Genomic DNA, 18,849 nt, shown 5'->3' with positions numbered 1-18,849 from the left:
GCTTAAATAGTAGGGCTTTTAGAATTCAAACATTCGCGCGCTATTTTGACAAAGAAACTCTCGAAAATGTTGGAAATAGACGAGCAACGATTGCTTAATTCCAAAGAATAGAAATCGATAGAAAATCCTGGAAGAACAAAGACCTCCAAATGAATGAAATCTAGAAAACTTACTAAGTGTAAGAACAATGATTGCGTAAAGGATCCCAGAGAACTCGATAGCCTCGACATCAAATCTGGAATATGGTGCCAAATGTAAAACCATTGGAGAAATCGCATAATAGAAGTCAACTTTGACGATTGACAAAGAACTTGTGTAGAAATTGATTGCAAACCTGGAAAGCGCCTCTTGGAAATTCCAAGGAGAAACGAAACACTGCTCGTGGATGCTTTGCTGGTCATCATCAGCGCCACCACCAGCACCACCACCAACAAAGCGAAAACCCACCAAAGCGAAGAATCGAAGCCCACCAATCTGGCCTCCAGTGGAGTGATTTTTATAAAACCTGGTACCAAGTGGAAAAAGTTCCCATCACAAGCCTGTGCCAAAAGAAAAGAACAGCGTTCGTGTGAGTTTCTAACAGTAAAGAGACATGTAGCACCTGTTTTACTTGCGGTGATTTCTTCGAGTTTGCACGGGCAGACGCACAGGATCGGTCGTTCGCTGTGAAAAAAGAACAAAATGAGACATAATGGAAAGCGTGAAAATGGAGAGAATCGTGTGAGCCATGAGTCCTTTTGATGCGGCTGCTCGCATAAAGCAATGCACTATATGCTTGCTATCTGGAAAAGAGGATGACGATGGAAGAGCGGGGAATTTTTGACTGTCATGACGTGATCAACTCTCTTCTTTTTCTTGTTCTCTTTACCTCGGAACCGCTCACGTAGAAACTGTTGCTTGATTCCACGCACATCGTTCAAACGTTGCGATGGAGACACCAAAGTCCTACAAGCACTGCGCAGCCAAGAAACTAGAAAACTCGAGTGTAGAACTTCTGTTTTCTTCGCTCACCTCGAAGCCTTTGAGAAGAAGAAGAAAGCTCGCTGTGAGTGGGATGCATTTTCCCAGAAGTTCGTCCTTTGAGAACAACATCATAGATATTCGATTCACGGAAGCCTGCCAAGCAAAGCCACAATCAAATGCTTCAGACAAAGCCGCCATGGAGTCACTGTTGTCTTACTTAATATATAAACACCCTCTCAGAGAACTCCGTAGAGCGCGCTCTTTCCCTTTCTCCACTCTAATAGCATCAACCCCATCATCAGTTTCTTGCTTGACTCCCAAGAAGAAAAGAGCGAAGAAGAGAGAGAGAGAGAGAGAGAGAGAGAGAGAGAGAAAGGAATTTCTTTTCACCTGAGTACCTTGAGGAGACGATTTCATGAAGTCGAAGTCGTTCATGACGGTGTTTGCGTCCTACAAGAGGCTTTTCCAAGAAGGTGATAAGTACGATTCCATAACGATGATTTTCGGTACTCTAGGCTCGATGATCAATGGTTTATCGCTCCCTGCCGTGTACACAATTCAGAGTCACGTATACAACAACTATGGAAACCATACCTCCAACGCCAACAAACAGGTAGAAAAGAAGTTCCTTCGACCGATCCAGTTTCTCAAGTGATCTAAATGCTCGAAGTTTTGGTATGTAGGCAATTTGGTGCGTGTACTTGGCAGCCATCTCTCTACTGGGAGCATATCTCGGTACGTCTCGATCATTTCCTCCTTTGTCGATCGATTTGAGTGCACCAAAATATCGCTCGAATCGCGTCCCACTATTAAAAGATAAAGTTTGGTCCGAGCACTGTACTTAAAGCTGACATTGTCCATCTCCATCTCTCGTAATTGATTGCTGTTTCGTGCCTTGCCAGAAGTAAGCTGCTGGATCTATACTGGCCACAGGCAAGCGCGCAGGCTTCGAGTCAAGTATGTGAATTGCGTGCTACGCCAGGACGCCAGCTACTTTGATTGCAAGATCTCTACTGCAAACGTTATAGAAAACGTTTCCGCTGATATTGCTCACGTCCAGGAAGCTGTCGGAGAGAAAGTAAGTTGGCAGAAAAGAAAGAAAAACAAAAAACTCACCTTTTTTTGAGTGTGCATGATCTCATAGCTTTTACTACGCAGCTTGGCCACTTCATCGAGAACATCTCCCTTTTTGTTGGAAGCGTTATAACGGCCTTGATACTCGCTTGGAGGCTGGCTTTGATCGTCTCGCCTTTTGTGCTGGTGTTGCTCTTTCCGGGTTTTCTATACAGCGGAGCTCTCTCCAGCTACGCCAAGCAAAGGCAGGCATCTTACGCAACTGCGGGAAAAATCGCCGAGCAGGCAATTTCTTCGATACGGGTGGTCTACTCCTTTGTTGCCGAGCGGAAAACATTGGAGTTATACTCCGGGGCCTTGGAAGAGAGTATCAAAGTCGATCGCAAGCAGGGACTGGCCAAAGGACTTACGCTGGGATTCCATGGCCTACGATATGTCGTGTGGGCTTTAATGACTTGGTACGGAGGAAGTTTGGTAGCCAAGGGTCAAGCAAATGGTGCTCAAATACTCCTCGCAGGATCTGCATTTGTCGTGGGAAGCATGTAAGTGTCTATGCCATAAAAACACAGTTTCTTACATTTTGGATGCGGCTTTTGGCAGGGCATTGGGCAGTATACTCCAGAATCTTCGAGAGATCAAAGATGGCCAGGCAGCGCTCTCCAGGATTTTTGAAGTTCTTGAGACAATACCAACAATCGATATCGATTCTTCGAAAGGCCGAGTTCTCGATCGTGTTGAAGGAGAGCTGGAGTTCCAAAACGTCATATTCTCGTATCCCTCACGATCGGAACTCCCAGTTTTGGATGACTTCAGTTTGCATATTGCTCCTGGTAAGAGTCAAAGCAAAAACACGTATTATTATCTAAGATAAACAATATTACACCTCGCAGGAAAAACCACGGCTTTAGTTGGCAAGAGCGGGAGCGGAAAATCCACGGTTATCTCTTTGCTGGAACGTTTTTATGATCCTTCGAACGGGAAAGTTCTTCTGGATGGAGTAAACATCAAAAACCTGCAATTGAAGTGGTATCGCGAGCAAATTGGATTAGTGAGCCAAGAGCCTATTCTCTTCTCGTCCACAATCAAGGAGAACATTTTTCTAGGAAAAGAGAACGCAACCTTGGAGGAAGTAATTGCTGCCGCCAGGAAATCGGACGCACACTCGTTTATTTGCGGCTTCCCAGAAGGATACGAGACTCAGGTCTGAAAGTCAAAACGCAGCTTATAGAACATGCAGATACTAACAAAACTTACTTCCTCAGGTTGGCATACGAGGAGAGCAGCTCTCTGGAGGCCAGAAGCAGCGTATAGCTCTAGCAAGAGCTCTGGTGAGAAATCCGGCTATTCTTCTCCTGGACGAAGCTACCAGCGCTCTCGACAACGAGTCCGAGAGGACAGTCCAAAGGGCAATCCAGGAAGCTTGCACTGCTCGAACAGCTCTAGTGATAGCACATAAACTTCGAGCAATCGAAAGTGCCGACTTGGTCGCGGTGGTGGAGGCTGGCAAGGTGGTGGAGTATGGAAGCAAGCAGGATTTGAAAAATGAGGGAGCTTATGCAGAGATGTTCCAGCTCCAGCAGGTGGAAGGCGATCAATCTACAAGAAAAGGGTCGCCAGAAAAATTTAGACGCAAGAAAACGCAGGAAGAGAAAGTCGAAGATGTCATACAAACCAAGTTAGCGAGGAAGGATCGGATTGAACAATCGGGCAAGAAGAGGAATGACTTCATTCGTCTCCTCCTCATGAACCAACCGGAGTGGAAATACTGCCTACTCGGAATTGCAGCAGCAGTAAGTATCGGCTTCCTTCATCCGATCTTTGTTGCTCTTGGGGCCGACGTCATTTCGTCATTTTATTCGGATAGCCCTGCCAAAACCAGGCACAGAGTGAGAAACGATGCTATGATCTTCGCAGCACTCTCACTCGTTACTTTTGCCTCCAACACCCTCCAGCACTACAGCTTTGGATCCATGGGAGCAGCGCTTACTAAACGAGTCCGAGAGAAGATGATGGCCAAAATCCTCGAGCTTGATATAAGTTGGTTCGATCAAGAGCAGCATTCTAGTGGAGCGTTAACTTCTCGCCTGGCGTCAAGCGCAAGCATGGTCAGTTACAGTCAATTTTGTTACAGTCAATTTTGTCCAAACTTTTTGATGCTCACCTCTTCTTTGCAGGTAAGAACAGTCGTGAGTGATAGGATCTCCCTCTTCGTCCAAACTGCATCAACTATTTCCGTGAGTGTTGTGGCTAGCTTTGTAGTCTCGTGGAAACTTGCCATCGTCATCACTTCCATCCAACCGGTTATCCTCATTTGCTTCTACTTTCGAGTAACCAACCTCCAAGACTTCGCAAGGAAAGCTGCCAAAGTCCAGGAAGAAGTTAGTGAGCTGATCCTTGAGGGAGTCACCCGTCATCAAACTGTGGCAGCATTTTCTTCCCACTCGAGAATCGTCACCATATTGGAGTCTCGACTTGAGAGCCTCTCCAAGCGAGTGGTACGTCTGTCACAAGCAGCAGGGATTAGCTCTGGAATAGCACTCTTTGCTCTCTTCTCGTCTTACGCTCTTTGTCTTTGGTATGGAGGACGGTTGATCGCTCAAGGCAAGACAAGCTTCAAAGACTTCCTTCTCACATTTTACCTTCTCATAAGCACAGGAAGGTCGCTGGCCGATACTCTCTGGCTAAGCCCGGATATCAGCCAAGGAAAGACGGTAGCGGACTTGGTCTTCGAGATATTGGATGAGAAACCAACTTCAAAAAGTCTGGAACAAGGCTCGATGAAAAATCAAGAAATCACAGGACACATAGAGTTTGACAAGGTTTCTTTTGCTTACCCGTCACGGCCGGAAGTTTTCGTGCTGAAGAACTTTAGCCTCACCGTGGAAGTTGCTCAAACAGTAGCCATTGCTGGGCGGAGTGGATCCGGAAAGTCGACCATCATCAGCCTGGTGGAGAGATTTTACGACCCTCAGCTTGGCAGCATCGAGATCGATGGGAGAGATATTAGAAAGTTCCAGCTCGCATCCCTGAGGCAGCAAATCGGGCTTGTCAGTCAAGAACCAACATTGTTTGCTCGAAGCATTGGTGAGAACATCGCGTACGGAAAAGAAAACGCTAGTGAGAGCGAGATCATGGAAGCAGCACGAACAGCTAATGCTCATGGATTCATCAGGTAATTTTTTTTCTTTCTACGTACGTACCTTAGCTCAAAGTTGACGGTGGACTCTCTCTATTCTGTAGTGCATTGCCGCAAGGATACTCTACACCGGTAGGAGAGATTGGAACACAGCTCTCGGGAGGGCAGAAGCAAAGAATAGCCATAGCTCGAGCAATTTTGAAGAGGCCGAGGATACTTTTGCTAGACGAGGCGACGAGTGCGTTGGATTCCAAGTCGGAGAGCGAGGTTCAGCGTGCCCTGGAGAGGGCTATGGTGGGAAAGACAACCATTGTGGTGGCTCACATGTTGTCAACGATAAAAAACGCGGACAGGATTGTCGTGGTTGGGGATGGGACAGTTTTGGAGCAAGGGAGCCGGAAAGAGCTGCTCGCTAGAGGAAAGGACGGCGCATTTTTTTCGCTGGTCCATGCCTGTGATTAAAAGGCAGCGAGATAGAAAAACAAAAACTGTATAGAGATTTACCTCATTCAGGATACCGTTTACACGTTTTAACTTGCCAAGAAAACCATATATTTGCTTATCAATATCAAGAAAATCGTGAATCATACCGGCGCTTGGTTGTTTATGGACAAGGATATTTGCGTTCTTATTGACATCTCCAGTTCGTTGTCCACGCTAAAAGCTGCGCATATTCCTGATGCATAAAATCTATAAGACAACTAATATGAGGGAATCTCTTGATCTGGTCAGCTTGTCGTCCGAAGCTTTCGCTGCACAAGAATGTTACCTGTTTAGTGCTTCAAAATCTGAACACAATGTTACCTTTCCCGTTGCAGTCAATGAGGTTACGAGTGGCCTCTTTAGTACAGGAGTGTCAACTGAAAACTGAGTCTGCTCAACTTGCTTTGGACTGCAATCAGAAGTTTCAATGGAATCCAAGAACAAAACGACCTGAAATACAGTAATAAGTATCAAGACCAGGGAAGACTTCATGAATTTTCGCGTACCTTTCCAGCGTATTTCATATTTGCAGGATCTGCAGCCAAGATGTGAGCGCCCAAACAGACGTCCAAGTCCGTGCACCAGCCACATACAATAGGCTTGAACACGCAACCATCCTCTTCGATCCATACCCCAGAAGAACACGCATTTCTCTCCCGAAAAGCTTGTCCACCGGGATTATCGTTGAGGTAGCTGTGCAGATGCTGGGCCTCCATGATGATCACTCGCAACAGAGGCGTTGCAGTCATTGCGAGTGATGCTAGATACTTCTTCTCTAGTGTTTCCAATTGATACGTTGCTCTCGGGTTGTCATAGGCACTTAAGTGGTGGCCACATTTGCGGCAACAGAGGTTCTTGACGTCTTTTGAAGTGTCGAAACGAGTTGCCATGGTCATAAGGTTGTCCGTCAAAACTGGCACTTGTACAGGTGATGAAAAATTAGCCGTTTCCGGGACCTGAGACACGTTGTTTAGACTGGTGATTCTGGGAGTTGATAAATTTGCAGATGGATAAGCACTGCAAATACAAAGTTAAAGAAGGCGCTTGTACAAGTGTCAATTACTTTGAATCGAACCATGGACCGCAGCATGAGGACAGCTTGATAACATCCTCGAGTTCAGGTTGTCGTTCACGCACAAGGGAGCTGAAAACAACAGCTTAAAACACAGTAACATAAAAATGATGCTCAGTTACACCTTGTCTTAAGAACAAAACCATCTGTGGATTGGTCTTCCAAAAGAGAGCTGGAAAGGATCTGAGTGCACGTAATGAAGTTAGCAGATATACGAACCAGGATTTGACGCCGCCTCCAGGCAAGGGTGTTGTCGTGATGGATGAGATCACCGAAGAGCATTTCTTCGTAGAGCCAGTATTCTGTAAAAACTAAACATAGACAGAATTGAATGAAGCGTACAGCGATGAGTCTACCTCAAACTTGCTGAAAAAGGCTTGTAAATCCCTTAGAGCTTCCTGAAAACTTGCCGGTCTCATGATAGACTTTCTTAACCACTTGGACATATAACCGGTATAATTTGCCTTATTAAACCGCTCATCTGCAGGGGGCGGATGGGTTCGACTGCAAAATTTATAGAACTTCTCACCTAACAGCACAATTGCACCATAGTCACCACGGTGTCTAATGCAACGACCTGTGACATTCCTATTAGAAAGAGAATTCAAAATCCAGATAAATAACGAACCGACTGCCTGGTTCAAAGCCCGAAATGCTTGATAACAGTACCATTGATCACCACCTAGAAGACTTTTAAGAGTTTTCTGGTTGTCGTTATAGTTCTTTTTCATAGCGACTTGGACGTCATTTCTGCGTATGTAATTTTAATCCACGAGTTGAGAGAATTAGAGACTTACAGATTTGGAAAAGGAATACCAACGACCACCTATAGCTTGGGTTAAGGTCACAATATGCAAGAACAGAGTTTGTAGGATACAACAATACGCGCGTTTTCATCCGAGAAGTTTATTCCTTCAGATACCTGGATGTCGCTAGAGGTTAGACAAAACAAACACTGAAAGCCTTACCTTTCCCCTGCAGACTGCGAGAAAGGCAGCTCCAGTCTGACCACCTGCGGAAGTGAAGTTCTTCGGCGTTAGGATTCTTTTCCGTCTGGAAGGCTCTACATTTTCTCCCTTGATAACCTTGTAAAAATCCTTCAAAATGTCTTCAAACTTCCCAGTGCTTCCTTGCGGCTCTGAAATAACAGGCATTTTTTAAGATCCAATGAGAGCATAGGCTTACCAACGAAAACACTTTTAATGTCCAAAATTCTCTTCCACTGACCAGTAGTTTTCCATCTGTTGCAGACTCGTTGTAAAAGCTTATAGCTTGGAAAAAACACGAGGGCGCCATCCGGAACTATATTGCATATTTGCTCCAACGCAGTTCCCAGGGCATCTTGAAAAGCGACTGTGTTTGCATATTGGTAGCTTGCATTGAGCGGTACATTTCCTGGACCGAAGGAAACAGCAGACACAAGCAGCTGCACGTAAAAGACGAGACATCTAATAACGTATAAAAAATAGTGGAACATGCACCTGTGAGTTTAAGTCTATGATATGCGGCGCTTCCATAACCATTTCGAAGGAAGTGCCAAGTTCCGAAGCAAACGAACCCATTGGGGACAAAGTCCTGGAAAAAGGATAAGAATCATGTGAATTCTTGGTTTTCGACTTCTTTACCCAGACGTAAGTACGACAGACTTGCAAATTGTTGCAATCTCGTTAAAAACAACCCCTGGATTCAGGCACCAGAAGCTCAGTTTGTGTAGCCATTCGTCAGTACCTACAACAGACATAGTTGTATTGCATGGGAAGAGAAACAGTTAAAAAGATCACCTTCGACTTTGTTTAAGACCCTCTGCACCACTATCTGATAGTCGTGAATGTATTCCGGTTTTGACAGCATGAACTTCAGCGCACAAAAGAGACCTGGACATTTCACTAAAATCATGACTGATTGTAGGTTTGTACATACCTTCCATTGCACTTGCACAACGTCCACTCAGATGAGGCTTTTCTGGATCTGGATCGGATGCAGCTCCCGCAGCCTTGACTCATGTTAAAGTAGACTTTGTTAAGCACAAAATGCTCTTTTACCTTCACAGCACAGTCTAACTGTATAGAAAACGATTCAGATGAAATCCCAGCAGCTTGGAGTTGTTCTAGTCCCTTCGGACCTGTCCAGCTGAACAAAAGTAAAGGAAAGCCTTAAGAACAAAATTTCCATACTTCGAATAATAGTGGTCGACTTCCTTCCTCTGAAGATTCTCATCCTGCTGCCGTATCCAAATGAGAAGTTCCTATGTCAAAGCGAAACTAGAAGCTAAAAACGAATGAAAAAGGAGAAACCGCATGTTACCTGGACCATATCAAACAAAGGACGGTACAGATCATGTGAGTCTTCGGACGAGCTTAGTTCCTCGAGTTCATTTCGGAGTTCTTCAGAAGAAGCTACAAATTAGAAAGAACAATATCGACATTGATATTCAAACCTTCTAGAATGCTTGTATCCAAGTCAACACTACCGGCTTCCCGTGACATGTCTTCGATGTTACTGAAAAGCATTAATTAGTTTATAAAGCAGGAGGACAAAAGACATACTGAGCCTCGTCAAAAATGATAATAGCTCCCCGAATATCAACGTCCATCGCTTTTCGAAATATTGGACTAAGAATGTAACTGTATGGACAGAAGACAATCTGGGCATCTGCAGCCATTATTCTCGAAGTGAAGTATGCGCATCCTGAAATCAAAGGCTCGTTGACAAGCTCTAAACGTTCAACAAACAAAAACCTCTAACTGAACGAGCCAAGGTCACCAGATCTTCAATGTCATGAGTTTCATGGCATCCTCCTTTGCGTAGCGCCGGGTGATGCTTCAATTTATTCACATTTCTGTAGCAGAGCCATGTTATGATATTTTAGTCGAAGGAGAATTAATCTTACTTAAACTGAGGGCAGGCTTTGTGTGGATCCTTCAGAAGCACTTTACTGTCAAGAAGTAAAACCCGGATTTAGAATAAAAGTCCTACGATGACGTCTAGAAAATTCACCATTCATCGTCCAAGTTTGCCTTCTTGCACACGTGTTGATTTGTGCAATAGTGTTTCCTTGCAGCCTGTCCACCGCCATTAGCAAAATCTCATACATACTACTCTGTTTTAGAGCTCACCAATATAGCCATTGGAACACGATAGTTCGTCTTTTTCAGCTCGTGCACAATCTGAGAGATTTGCGAATGTGTCCTCCTAGATAAACAAAAAAAGAAAAAAAGAAAAACATTAGAAAAAAAATTTCAATGAAAAGAAAACGCTGTCAAATCTACTCACGTTGCGAAAAAAATTGTAGGTGGCTTGTTTTTCTTTGCTTGGTGCTTATCCTCGGCACCTGAAGCTGGTCCCTCGGGAATAAAACCACCACCAAACTGCGTAGCAGGACCAATCGAAGCTGCTGCTACCATTCGGTGCTGCTGCCACGCCAAGGCCGCGCACAGCAAAGACAAGGACTTGCCAGACCCGGTAGGAGATTCCAAGAGCGCATTGCAGTGGCCGTCTGGATCCCGGAAAGCCCTCTCCAGTGTGGTTATAACCTTTCCCATAAAGGCGAGCTGCGATCCATAGGCCCTGTATGGAAACTCGACCTTGACTCCACAGATTTGATAGACATACTGCTGAGCCTCCATTTTGGGGAAGAAAATCGGTGCTGTTCTTCGGATTGAGTGGCATTTCTTTCAAAATCCCTACTGTCAATCCAAAGACACAGGCATTATGATCCAAACCTGAGCCTAGCGCCTTAGATCGATGACGAAACAGCAGCATCAACCATCGAGATCGATGAAGCCCGCACCGCCGCCATTGCCTTGTTCGAATGGAGCAAATTTCCCGCCTAAATGAAAAACCCTAGAGAGCTCTTAAACATAGAACACTGCATTGTTTTAAACTGTAGAACTATAGCATTGCTTTAACAAATGTAAGATTTTTTCATGGTCCCTTGGTACCTGGATTAAAATGGAGAATGGCCCTGTGAGAAGAGATACTTATAAGAATGTAAGTTACAATACCAGTGCCTGGATCAACATCGAGAATGGGAGAAGCGACGATTATAAGAATGTAACACAAGTACCTGGATTAAATTCGAAGGAGGTGATGTTTCGAGGAACACCAACACCTCATCTTCCAGGCCTCTAACTCGCAGTTTTCGTCCTGATCGCATTGATTCGTCTTGTGGAGTAGAAAATGCCGGCAAGACAAAGCTCCCAGTCTTTGGCTTGGTTTCAACGCTGGAATAGAAACAGTGGAGACTTAGCACTTCGCATAAAAAAGCCGAAGCTCTAGAAAGAACAACAAAGGAAAATGAAAAACTTGCCTGTGAATTCCCCATCGTTGCAATAGAGGTCAAAGAGCTTTGCGTTGCTTCCAAGAACAGGAAGCCTCCCCTGTGCCGCGTACGCACGCAGCGCCGTTTCTACGACCTGTTCCACTGTGGTGTTAATGTCCGCGATCGATCGCAAAGGCCCTGAAGAACCGAGAATCGTGATTGTTACCAAAATCTTGCTTTCTGCTTTGCCAACCTTCAAAACAATCGAAACAACAGCATTTTTGTCAAGGTAAAAACGAAGAAGAACAAAACTTACTCGGTTTTTACTTGAAAGAGCAGCAAGCAGTCCTCTTGATGGCGAGGAGATGGCCTTTGGAGAGGATCTTTGAGGAGACTCTGGAGAGCTCTTCGCCTTCGAAATGGAAAATGGACTCGGAGAGCTTTTGCTCGCAGCCCTGTAGGTATGTAGCTGCGCGAGTTTGTCCTGGAAACTAGAAACCGGAGCTGAATCTCTAGAGCTTTTGTTCTTTACAGCGGAGGTTGTCATGGTGCTTCAAGACTTCCACTCAATTCTTTTACCTGGATCCAATGTTGCGAGAATTCTGGCAAGAAATCTTGAAACTCAGACAAAGAACTATGTTTAGAGTTAAGGCCTACCTTAAAAGATTCGGAATCGCAAGTCAAAATCTCCCACTTGAAGTAGATCCAATCAAGGAGGCGGTAACTAAAGAACAATATTTGATTGAATACGTTCCTGTATCAGAGGCACACGCAGATAATTGATTATGCACTAAAACTAAAACCATATCACTCGCGTTACTACGTGCCCCTTCCTTCAGTGTGAAGATCATTCCTGTATCTATAAGAAGCAAAACAAGCAAATAAAACAAACGATGGAAACAAAATGCTACAAGCTACGAACCTTTCTTAGGCGGGAGGTATGTGCCTTGCTTCTTTACATGCCTGAACAATGGCTGTCACTTTCTCACAGTCTGTTACCATGAGAGGGGCGGTCCCAAGCATTGCGAGTGTGATTGTTTCGTTTACAAAACTCTGGCCAAAGTCAGAAGCAGAACGAGCAGAACCGTGGAGCTCAGCGACGTCAAGTGCGCTGACGATGCGTGCTGCATTGTCTTCGGTGATACCTCCTGCTTGCAGGACACAAGTTTAATATGCGAAGAAAGAAGAAAAACAGAACAGGAGAGAGAAAACCTCCAGGCATGATAGAAATCCGCTGCATGGAATTTTCTACGAGCACTTTCAATAGAGGCAATCCTTCCGTCACGGTTTCTCTTTGTCCGGATGTAAGAACTCTCGGCACACCGAGCTCCAGCAATGTCTTTCAAGTGTTAAAGAAAAACGTTAGCCACTTAACTACAAAGCATGAAGTTACCTGGAGAGACTTCTCAGCGTTTCTCGTCGCATCAAACGCACGGTGAAATGTCATGGAGAGTTCGTATCTTTTGCAAAGGCTGATGATCCGCGTCATCTACAAAAACCAAAGAAGTTTCGATAAACACGAAGTAACTATCACAATACCACTTGCAAATCAATATCACCATCGGGAGTGAGCGCACCGAAAGCAATGCCATGAACTTTCAAGTTTCCAGCCATATGAATGTCTTCGCAGATCACCTGTGCACGAAGAACACAAAAAGGAATTAAAGTTCCAAAGTCTGTACGCTGGACTTACGTCTATTTCATCCTCAGTGTAGCAAAAATCCCCAGCTCGAGGTCGTATCAAGACATGGACAGGAATGCGAACACGATCGAGAACAGCTTTGATCACTGTTTCCATGGATCGACAATTAGAACACAAGAAGAAGAAATAATTCTTAGAACAATTTTACTTCCATAGCTGGGAGTAATTCCCCCTTGCGATAGAGCAGCGCAAAGCTCCAATCGTCCAGCTCCACCTAAGAAATGAAACGATCCCCATTCATGATCATGATCCAGCATTGGCCTAGCGCCAGCCGAGTGATCGAGAGGAGAGATTACCATACCTTTCTCGGCTTGAATCGCAGAGAACAGCGAATCCACGCACGCCTCGAAGAGGAAGCCGCATTGCGCCATAATATCTCTCTCGCTTAAACCCCGGATTTTAGGGTTCTTCAAATGGAGCTACCCGACGGAGCTTTCCAGGCCTCCGATGACGATCTCTCCTCCGTCGCTGCCGATTCCTGGTCCGTGAGGAGCGAATATGGCAGCGTCCTCGACGCGGACGAGCTTGTTCGCCAGGCCGAGTCGGTCATCGAGACAACGGGAGCGCAAGATTCTTACAGGTATGGCTCGATCGATCAATACGCGCTTCCAGCATTGGGTTGCTGTGTGTCCTTGCCTGTTGTGTAGAGCATCGAATTATTCTAAACATCACGCATTGCTTTTACTGGTTTACTTTTCCATTTGCCTGTTCTATCACTTATTTCCTTTCCTAGAGTTTGCTTCTTTGGTGCCATTGCATTCTTTAGTTTCCCTTGTGAGCACTTTTTCTTTGCGGCAATGCGACCTCATGGTTTTTCTTCTCGTATTTGCGAACGTTTCTTTTTTTTTTTTTTTTTTTTTTGTTTTTGACGGGAGCGTTGCCTGAAATGGTCTTTTCTCATACTGACTTGAGTTCCAACGGGCATTGAATTCTAGTTGCTTTGACTGTGGGATTCTTTAACATTTTTCTCTCTTTTTATAACTGGCAGCTCATGCAAGGACGAAGAGGAAAGCCTTCAATCTGTTCTAGGATTGCAAAGCCATTGGAACAGCACGTACGCTGACGAGCTCAACAATTTCTACGCTCATGGAGATAGAGGCGAGATATGGTGAGTTCCACTGTGTTTTGCCTCGTTATTCTGGTGTCATATACATCTATTTCAGGTTTGGAGAGTCTGTCACGGACACAGTCGCAAGATGGACCGCGAGGCTTTGTGCTGCCACGTCCACCGGCACTCCATTCAATCCCGCTGATGGTCCTTTGCCCGCACCTTCTGATTTAACAGGCTGGAGCGTTCTGGATGTTGGAACTGGAAATGGTGTGTTCCTTCATGCATTTTATAGGCTCGGGTGAGAAATGGTTATGTCTTTTAGCGCGTTCCTGATTTGATTGCTCCAGCTTTACAGATTTAACGGGAATTGATTATAGCGAAGGGGCCATAGAACTGGCAATAGCAATCGCCCAGCGAAATGGCCTTGCAGACATTAAGTTCCTGGTATGGACATTTCATGACTAGAGTTTTTTACAGCACTTTGTATGCAGGTGGACGACTTACTTGAAACCAATCTCAAAGAACAATACAGACTCGTTACGGACAAAGGGACGCTCGATGCTATAGGACTTCATCCAGAAGGACAATCTCGGAGGTTTGAACGAAAAAAGACAAAGAAAAAGTTATTGGACCTTCGAGTTTGATGTTTTCGTTCTCTTTTTTGAAGGCTCTTGTACTGGAAGTCCATTTCTCAGCTGGTAGCTCCGGGTGGTATTCTGGCAAGTCGAGATTTATTCTTTTTGGTGGTACTAAGAACTTCTCTGTTGTTGGAAACCAGGTTGTCACATCCTGTAACAAGACTAAAGACGAGCTAGTCAACGAGGCAACAAACGCTGCAGACGATTTCAAGTTTGAATACATGGATCACATTCGTAGCTACCCAACATTTCGCTTCGCTGGCGTGGAGGGAAGTCGGGTTAGCACTGTGGCTTTTCTTCGCAAAGCTTGAAGCTCCGGCGCCAGGTAAGCTGTCCAACTTTTCTTTCCGCCGCAAAGATATTTATGTGCATTGGCTGGCTCTTTCCATAGTGTTCTTCAACATTTCTAAGCAGGCTTTTCTTTTTTTCGTGCAGGCTGAAGAAAGTGAAGGAAAAATCTCTCGCCAAAAGCAATCCAACAAACAGGAATGTTCAAACACTACATAGGTACCAGATCGTCCTCTTTACTTTTGTCATCGATTTTCGTGAACTGGACTTCCAGCTTGCAACTTTTATTTCGGTTTGAATGGTAGCACATGACTCTTCTCGCTCGCTCACACATCAGTTATGTGCTGTGCCTGTGCATTGTTTAGTTAGCGCCTTTGTTTTTTCTTAGTGTAGTGGCTTTTGTCTCTTACAATCTCGTCGAGTTTACTCTTGGAAGGCAGTGACGCTTCATTCATGTCTGGTACGGGGTGAACGATTTCAACGCCGCGAGAATCGCCCAGCCAACAAGAAGCATCAAGTGTTTGGTACGTGCAACGTTGTGCAACTGTTCTAACGCAGCTGAATGATCGTAGCAGTCGAGAAAAGCAACGAAAAAGTAAAAGAAGGAATCGCGATCTCAGATGGAAAGTTGCTGTCTCGCAAAGAAAAATGCGCGAACATCACCGATCACCAAACTTCGTGATCTCATCACACTGGTTTTGATACTTCGATCCATTCATTGAAAGTTCTCTCTCTTTGAAAGATCGTGACATTGTTTGATAACTTCCTCTTGGCTATTGCTTGCAGCTAGCGATCCAATCAATTCTACTCCAAAAAAATGGCGAATCTACTTCCTGACGTAATTACTTGGACGACTTTTCCAAGTACGCGTTTGAGTTCTCGTATTATACTCGTATGTACGCAAAGCTCTTCCATGCCATAAAGAGTGGAGCTTTTCTTTATGTGGAGAAAAACCTCGCGTGCCTCAAGTAGTGCATGAGTCGCAAACAACAAAACCATAAAAAAGAGATCGCCATCTTTCGACCAACCATAAAATCCACCCTTGCATTCAACGAAAGCGATCGCCGTGGCGCAAGAAAGCGTAGCGTTTTTCCGGAATCCGCGTGGGCAGCGTGGCCGTTGATGATGGACGGCGAGGATGCACGCGATTCCGCCGTAACGTCCACCCGGCTCCTTCAAACCAACACGCATACGCGTGTGTACTCCTGACACTGTCAAAAAAAAAAAAACGACGAACACGAGTAAAGTTCTCCCTTTTATATTTTAGGGCTCTTGGGAGGGAGTTCTCTCCTGGATAAAGATTCTTGGCGACACAGGCTAGGGATCCAATCCAGACGGCGCCCGCGCAGCGCTAGATTAGGCCAGTCCCATCTTGACTCGGGGATTTCTCACAGTTTTCCAGTGGATCGAGTCGATCGATCGATTTCATCGGTAGTGCGACGGTTTCTCCTCGAAATCTCTGATCCTTCGGCGATTCTTGCTCGGGAATGGGAAATTACTTGGTGTGTGGAGCGCCGGCCAGAGTCTCCACATCGGCGCTCAGCGGAAAGCCGTGTTCTTTCGCAAGGCTGGTTCTCACCGACGGGACGATCCAGGACATCACGTCCCCCGTGACAGTGGCAGAGCTCATGCTGGATCATCCGCTCCACTTCGTGTGTCACGTGAGTAATCCTGCCGCATTGGATGATCAGCATGAATGTGCCAGCGGCGGCGAGGCCCGGAGCTTCGATCACGACAAGCCACTCACTGCGGACACGCATCTGGAGAGCGGCGAGATCTACTACCTCCGCTCCAAGGCCGGATTCAACTGCAAATCGCCACTACGATCCCTCCAGCGGTGCTCCTCCGATAATTCCTTGTCCAAGAGCTCCAGCAGCAATCCGCGCAAGAACGCGCTGCTCCACGCGTTCCGGTTGAGGCAAAAAGGATCGATCACGCAGGTGACAGTCTCGGCGGACATGGTCGCGCAAATCCTCCGCAACGAGCTCCAAAAACAAGAACACGGAGGGGATCAAGAGAAGAAATTCGCTGCCGCGGCGGCCATTGAGGACGACAATCCCGAGCTCCAAATGGCTCTTCAGATGAGATTAATCTCGCGGAGCGTATCATGGAGGCCCAAGCTCGCGACGATCCAAGAATCTGGCTTCTAGAAATTTCTTTCTCTTTCGTTTCTCCTCGATCGCTCAAGCTCGGCTCGGAGCAGAGCAAATTTGTGTAAAATCATGGATGACGTGTAACAATTTCCCAGCTTCCACGTGGCTTACCACGTTTACTTGCGTGTTGTCCACGTGGCCGTATCGTTATTGGCCACGTCACTCTCCCAACATTTTAGGGTTTATGTGAGGGCTTGGTTTGAATGGGCAGCAGCGGGCCGCCTGGAGGAGGAGCATGGCCAAAGATTCTTCTGGCAAAGCCGGCGGCGCATCCCTCTGGCGGTGGCGCTGGCGCCAGCGGCGTTCCCTCCGGCGTTGTGAAGCTAATGCGCGACGAGGAGAGCGCCGCCAGGTCGAGATTGTATCAGGGATCGCTCAATCTCATCACGGATGCTTGGGAATTTTCGGCCGATCGTCTCCTCCCTGTAAGTAATCATCTCTTGCGGAGAACTCCGCAAATGCTAGACAGATTTGACGCTACGCAATATGTAGTTGATGTCCGATAACACCGATTTTACTGTCGTTGGAGTTCTGGGACTTCCTGGAGTAGGAAAATCGACCATTTTGAATGAGCTCTATGGATTCGACTCGGTAGCGTCAGGTACATCGATTTCACATTTTGTCATATGGATATCATTTTCCTACATTCTTTGTATTTCGCAGGGGTGCTTCCACCGTTTCCAGTTCAAACAGAGGAGACACGAGCACAAGCAAGACATTGCTCTACTGGTATGGAACTTAGAGTTTCATCAGAAAGGCTCATTCTTCTCGACACACAGGTTCGTTGCCATTTAGTTCTATTGTTGCAAGGAAATGGCGTTCGTTTTTATAACTTGGTTTTCCAGCCAATATATAGTTCTAGCGTACTGATGGATCTAACGCTCCCTGATGGCTCTTCCAGTCTCCAACTACTTAGCGGAGAATCTATATCCGGAGAACTTGCTTACGAGTTGATGGGACTGCAGGTATTACATAGTGTTTCTCTCGATGTTCTGAAGCTAGTTGTGGTTACTGCAGCTAGGCGTGTTTTTAACGGCGGTTTGTCATGTGGTTCTACTCGTTACGGACGGAAAAAACGATACGACTCTTTGGAAGATGCTGCAAACGGTGAATTGTATTTGATTGGAGTGCACCTTGATATCTTACTGCAATACTCGTGACAGATTGAAATGCTGAGACAGGGTATTCCTGATCCATCCACTGTAGGTTCTGGAGGACAATTATCAACCTCAACCGAGGACATTCCGCAAGAAACTAACTCTGAGTTCTTTGCTGACACAATCTTCGTACATACCAAGTATATATATTTTTATTATTATCAGTGTGATGTACTTGGTCTATTTGTTTTTTGTAGATTGCGGGAGAGTGATCTTGACTTTAACAGCATTGAAAAATTCAAGGCTGCTCTTTCTGAGTATTTCAAGTCAAGTTTCAGAAAGAATGGCCTTCCTCAAACTGAAGCCACGGAAAATACTGACAACGCGCTTAGAATGGAAACTACGAATGTTTTTGTGCTCCCTCGAGCACAGGACGAGAGTTCAAAGAAGTTCAAAAGTTCCTCGCTGATGTTGCGACAACTTCGAGATCAGGTAATGGCCCGTGACTGTTTTCCTGTCTCTAACATTTAATTCGATAGATTTTGTCCATGCCGCGACGATCATTTCCGAAACCACTGAACGAGCGAGACTGGCTGAGAAATGCTTCTCGAGTCTGGGACCTAGTAAAGAAGTCGCCTGTCATTTCGGATTATGGTAAACTGCTGCAAAACTCCGGCTTATTCCGGCGTTGATGCACGGTTTGCTTCAGCGGTCTATCTCCCTCTAGAAGTACCTCGTGTTACCGCAGGGATGGTAAGCTACTTAGTTTTATTATTGGTAAACAGGCACTAACGCTGCTTGTTTCTGTAGGAATGGCTGGTACACACTCGCGTAAGCTTTGTTTCAGGGGTTTTGGAATTATGCGTACTTGGAAAGTCTTATAGATTTCTGGAAGGAAATGTTTTATCCCTTTCTGCCTTTGACTCCCAAC

The 18,849-nt window shown here is 45.6% G+C and overlaps 8 protein-coding genes across 13 annotated transcripts; 4 read left to right on the top strand and 4 right to left on the bottom strand.

Annotated features, from left to right (window-relative positions):
• Window positions 1-2: 2 nt before the first annotated feature.
• Window positions 3-1,444, bottom strand: LOC112345609. Its single transcript, XM_024672743.1, has 7 exons — window positions 1,362-1,444; window positions 1,181-1,240; window positions 1,012-1,116; window positions 869-970; window positions 602-663; window positions 335-539; window positions 3-235 (listed from the first exon to the last, which is right to left on the bottom strand). Exons 3-7 carry the CDS (start codon window positions 1,058-1,060, stop codon window positions 3-5), a joined length of 651 nt encoding a protein of 216 aa, XP_024528511.1. The 5' UTR covers window positions 1,061-1,116; window positions 1,181-1,240; window positions 1,362-1,444.
• LOC9632836 (putative multidrug resistance protein) lies at window positions 1,356-5,723 on the top strand. The gene is made up of 9 exons (XM_002967827.2): window positions 1,356-1,576; window positions 1,647-1,698; window positions 1,866-2,041; window positions 2,122-2,579; window positions 2,638-2,867; window positions 2,928-3,238; window positions 3,300-4,142; window positions 4,212-5,209; window positions 5,278-5,723. The coding sequence occupies exons 1-9, from the start codon at window positions 1,379-1,381 to the stop codon at window positions 5,633-5,635; spliced, it is 3,624 nt and encodes a 1,207-aa protein (XP_002967873.1). The 5' UTR covers window positions 1,356-1,378; the 3' UTR covers window positions 5,636-5,723.
• A 101-nt stretch (window positions 5,724-5,824) lies between these two features.
• Window positions 5,825-10,544, bottom strand: LOC9632835 (Fanconi anemia group J protein homolog). 3 transcript variants are annotated; one of them, XM_024672688.1, is made up of 28 exons: window positions 10,451-10,544; window positions 10,002-10,399; window positions 9,845-9,920; window positions 9,726-9,790; window positions 9,619-9,663; window positions 9,467-9,567; window positions 9,275-9,416; window positions 9,166-9,227; window positions 9,033-9,112; window positions 8,903-8,973; window positions 8,771-8,858; window positions 8,649-8,721; window positions 8,510-8,602; window positions 8,354-8,456; window positions 8,210-8,303; window positions 7,914-8,154; window positions 7,697-7,866; window positions 7,606-7,650; window positions 7,526-7,554; window positions 7,357-7,478; window positions 7,258-7,305; window positions 7,085-7,209; window positions 6,948-7,039; window positions 6,853-6,900; window positions 6,720-6,800; window positions 6,163-6,673; window positions 5,978-6,106; window positions 5,825-5,925 (listed from the first exon to the last, which is right to left on the bottom strand). In XM_024672688.1, the coding sequence occupies exons 2-28, from the start codon at window positions 10,352-10,354 to the stop codon at window positions 5,902-5,904; spliced, it is 3,111 nt and encodes a 1,036-aa protein (XP_024528456.1). In that variant the 5' UTR covers window positions 10,355-10,399; window positions 10,451-10,544; the 3' UTR covers window positions 5,825-5,901. The 3 variants fall into 3 exon arrangements, with proteins under 3 accessions (XP_024528456.1, XP_024528457.1, XP_024528458.1); XM_024672689.1 differs by having other exon boundaries at window positions 6,948-7,030; XM_024672690.1 differs by lacking the exons at window positions 5,825-5,925; window positions 5,978-6,106 and having other exon boundaries at window positions 6,654-6,800.
• Window positions 10,545-10,626: 82 nt separating this feature from the next.
• Window positions 10,627-11,704, bottom strand: LOC112345565. 2 transcript variants are annotated; one of them, XM_024672613.1, is made up of 5 exons: window positions 11,647-11,704; window positions 11,306-11,591; window positions 11,038-11,242; window positions 10,795-10,951; window positions 10,627-10,738 (listed from the first exon to the last, which is right to left on the bottom strand). In XM_024672613.1, exons 2-4 carry the CDS (start codon window positions 11,534-11,536, stop codon window positions 10,800-10,802), a joined length of 588 nt encoding a protein of 195 aa, XP_024528381.1. In that variant the 5' UTR covers window positions 11,537-11,591; window positions 11,647-11,704; the 3' UTR covers window positions 10,627-10,738; window positions 10,795-10,799. The 2 variants fall into 2 exon arrangements, with proteins under 2 accessions (XP_024528381.1, XP_024528380.1); XM_024672612.1 differs by having other exon boundaries at window positions 10,627-10,951.
• Window positions 11,705-11,714: 10 nt separating this feature from the next.
• LOC9630902 (copper homeostasis protein cutC homolog) lies at window positions 11,715-13,128 on the bottom strand. The gene is made up of 8 exons (XM_024672610.1): window positions 12,993-13,128; window positions 12,840-12,905; window positions 12,683-12,777; window positions 12,529-12,624; window positions 12,383-12,478; window positions 12,202-12,328; window positions 11,912-12,137; window positions 11,715-11,848 (listed from the first exon to the last, which is right to left on the bottom strand). Exons 1-7 carry the CDS (start codon window positions 13,060-13,062, stop codon window positions 11,917-11,919), a joined length of 771 nt encoding a protein of 256 aa, XP_024528378.1. The 5' UTR covers window positions 13,063-13,128; the 3' UTR covers window positions 11,715-11,848; window positions 11,912-11,916.
• On the top strand, window positions 13,102-15,695 carry LOC9630901 (EEF1A lysine methyltransferase 2). Of its 3 annotated transcripts, none has more exons than XR_002992090.1 (9): window positions 13,102-13,271; window positions 13,680-13,799; window positions 13,855-14,040; window positions 14,090-14,186; window positions 14,234-14,337; window positions 14,410-14,461; window positions 14,521-14,705; window positions 14,816-14,887; window positions 15,109-15,695. XR_002992090.1 is itself a non-coding variant. In XM_024672609.1 (8 exons), exons 1-7 carry the CDS (start codon window positions 13,105-13,107, stop codon window positions 14,689-14,691), a joined length of 897 nt encoding a protein of 298 aa, XP_024528377.1. In that variant the 5' UTR covers window positions 13,102-13,104; the 3' UTR covers window positions 14,692-14,705; window positions 14,816-14,997. The 3 variants fall into 3 exon arrangements, 1 of the variants encoding a protein (XP_024528377.1); XR_002992091.1 differs by having other exon boundaries at window positions 15,105-15,695; XM_024672609.1 differs by lacking the exon at window positions 15,109-15,695 and having other exon boundaries at window positions 14,816-14,997.
• A 214-nt stretch (window positions 15,696-15,909) lies between these two features.
• LOC112345564 lies at window positions 15,910-16,939 on the top strand. The gene has a single exon (XM_024672611.1). The coding sequence runs from the start codon at window positions 16,156-16,158 to the stop codon at window positions 16,816-16,818; it is 663 nt and encodes a 220-aa protein (XP_024528379.1). The 5' UTR covers window positions 15,910-16,155; the 3' UTR covers window positions 16,819-16,939.
• A 67-nt stretch (window positions 16,940-17,006) lies between these two features.
• LOC9630900 (protein SMG9) lies at window positions 17,007-18,836 on the top strand. The gene is made up of 9 exons (XM_002967825.2): window positions 17,007-17,246; window positions 17,314-17,422; window positions 17,485-17,600; window positions 17,667-17,786; window positions 17,839-17,928; window positions 17,985-18,118; window positions 18,176-18,410; window positions 18,458-18,671; window positions 18,729-18,836. Exons 1-8 carry the CDS (start codon window positions 17,025-17,027, stop codon window positions 18,608-18,610), a joined length of 1,179 nt encoding a protein of 392 aa, XP_002967871.1. The 5' UTR covers window positions 17,007-17,024; the 3' UTR covers window positions 18,611-18,671; window positions 18,729-18,836.
• The last annotated feature ends 13 nt before the right edge of the window (window positions 18,837-18,849 follow it).

Source organism: Selaginella moellendorffii, unplaced genomic scaffold, assembly GCF_000143415.4.
Source record: "Selaginella moellendorffii unplaced genomic scaffold, v1.0 SELMOscaffold_9, whole genome shotgun sequence".
Classification (NCBI taxonomy): Eukaryota; Viridiplantae; Streptophyta; class Lycopodiopsida; order Selaginellales; family Selaginellaceae; genus Selaginella; species Selaginella moellendorffii.
This window is presented reverse-complemented; position numbering and strand designations above follow the sequence as displayed.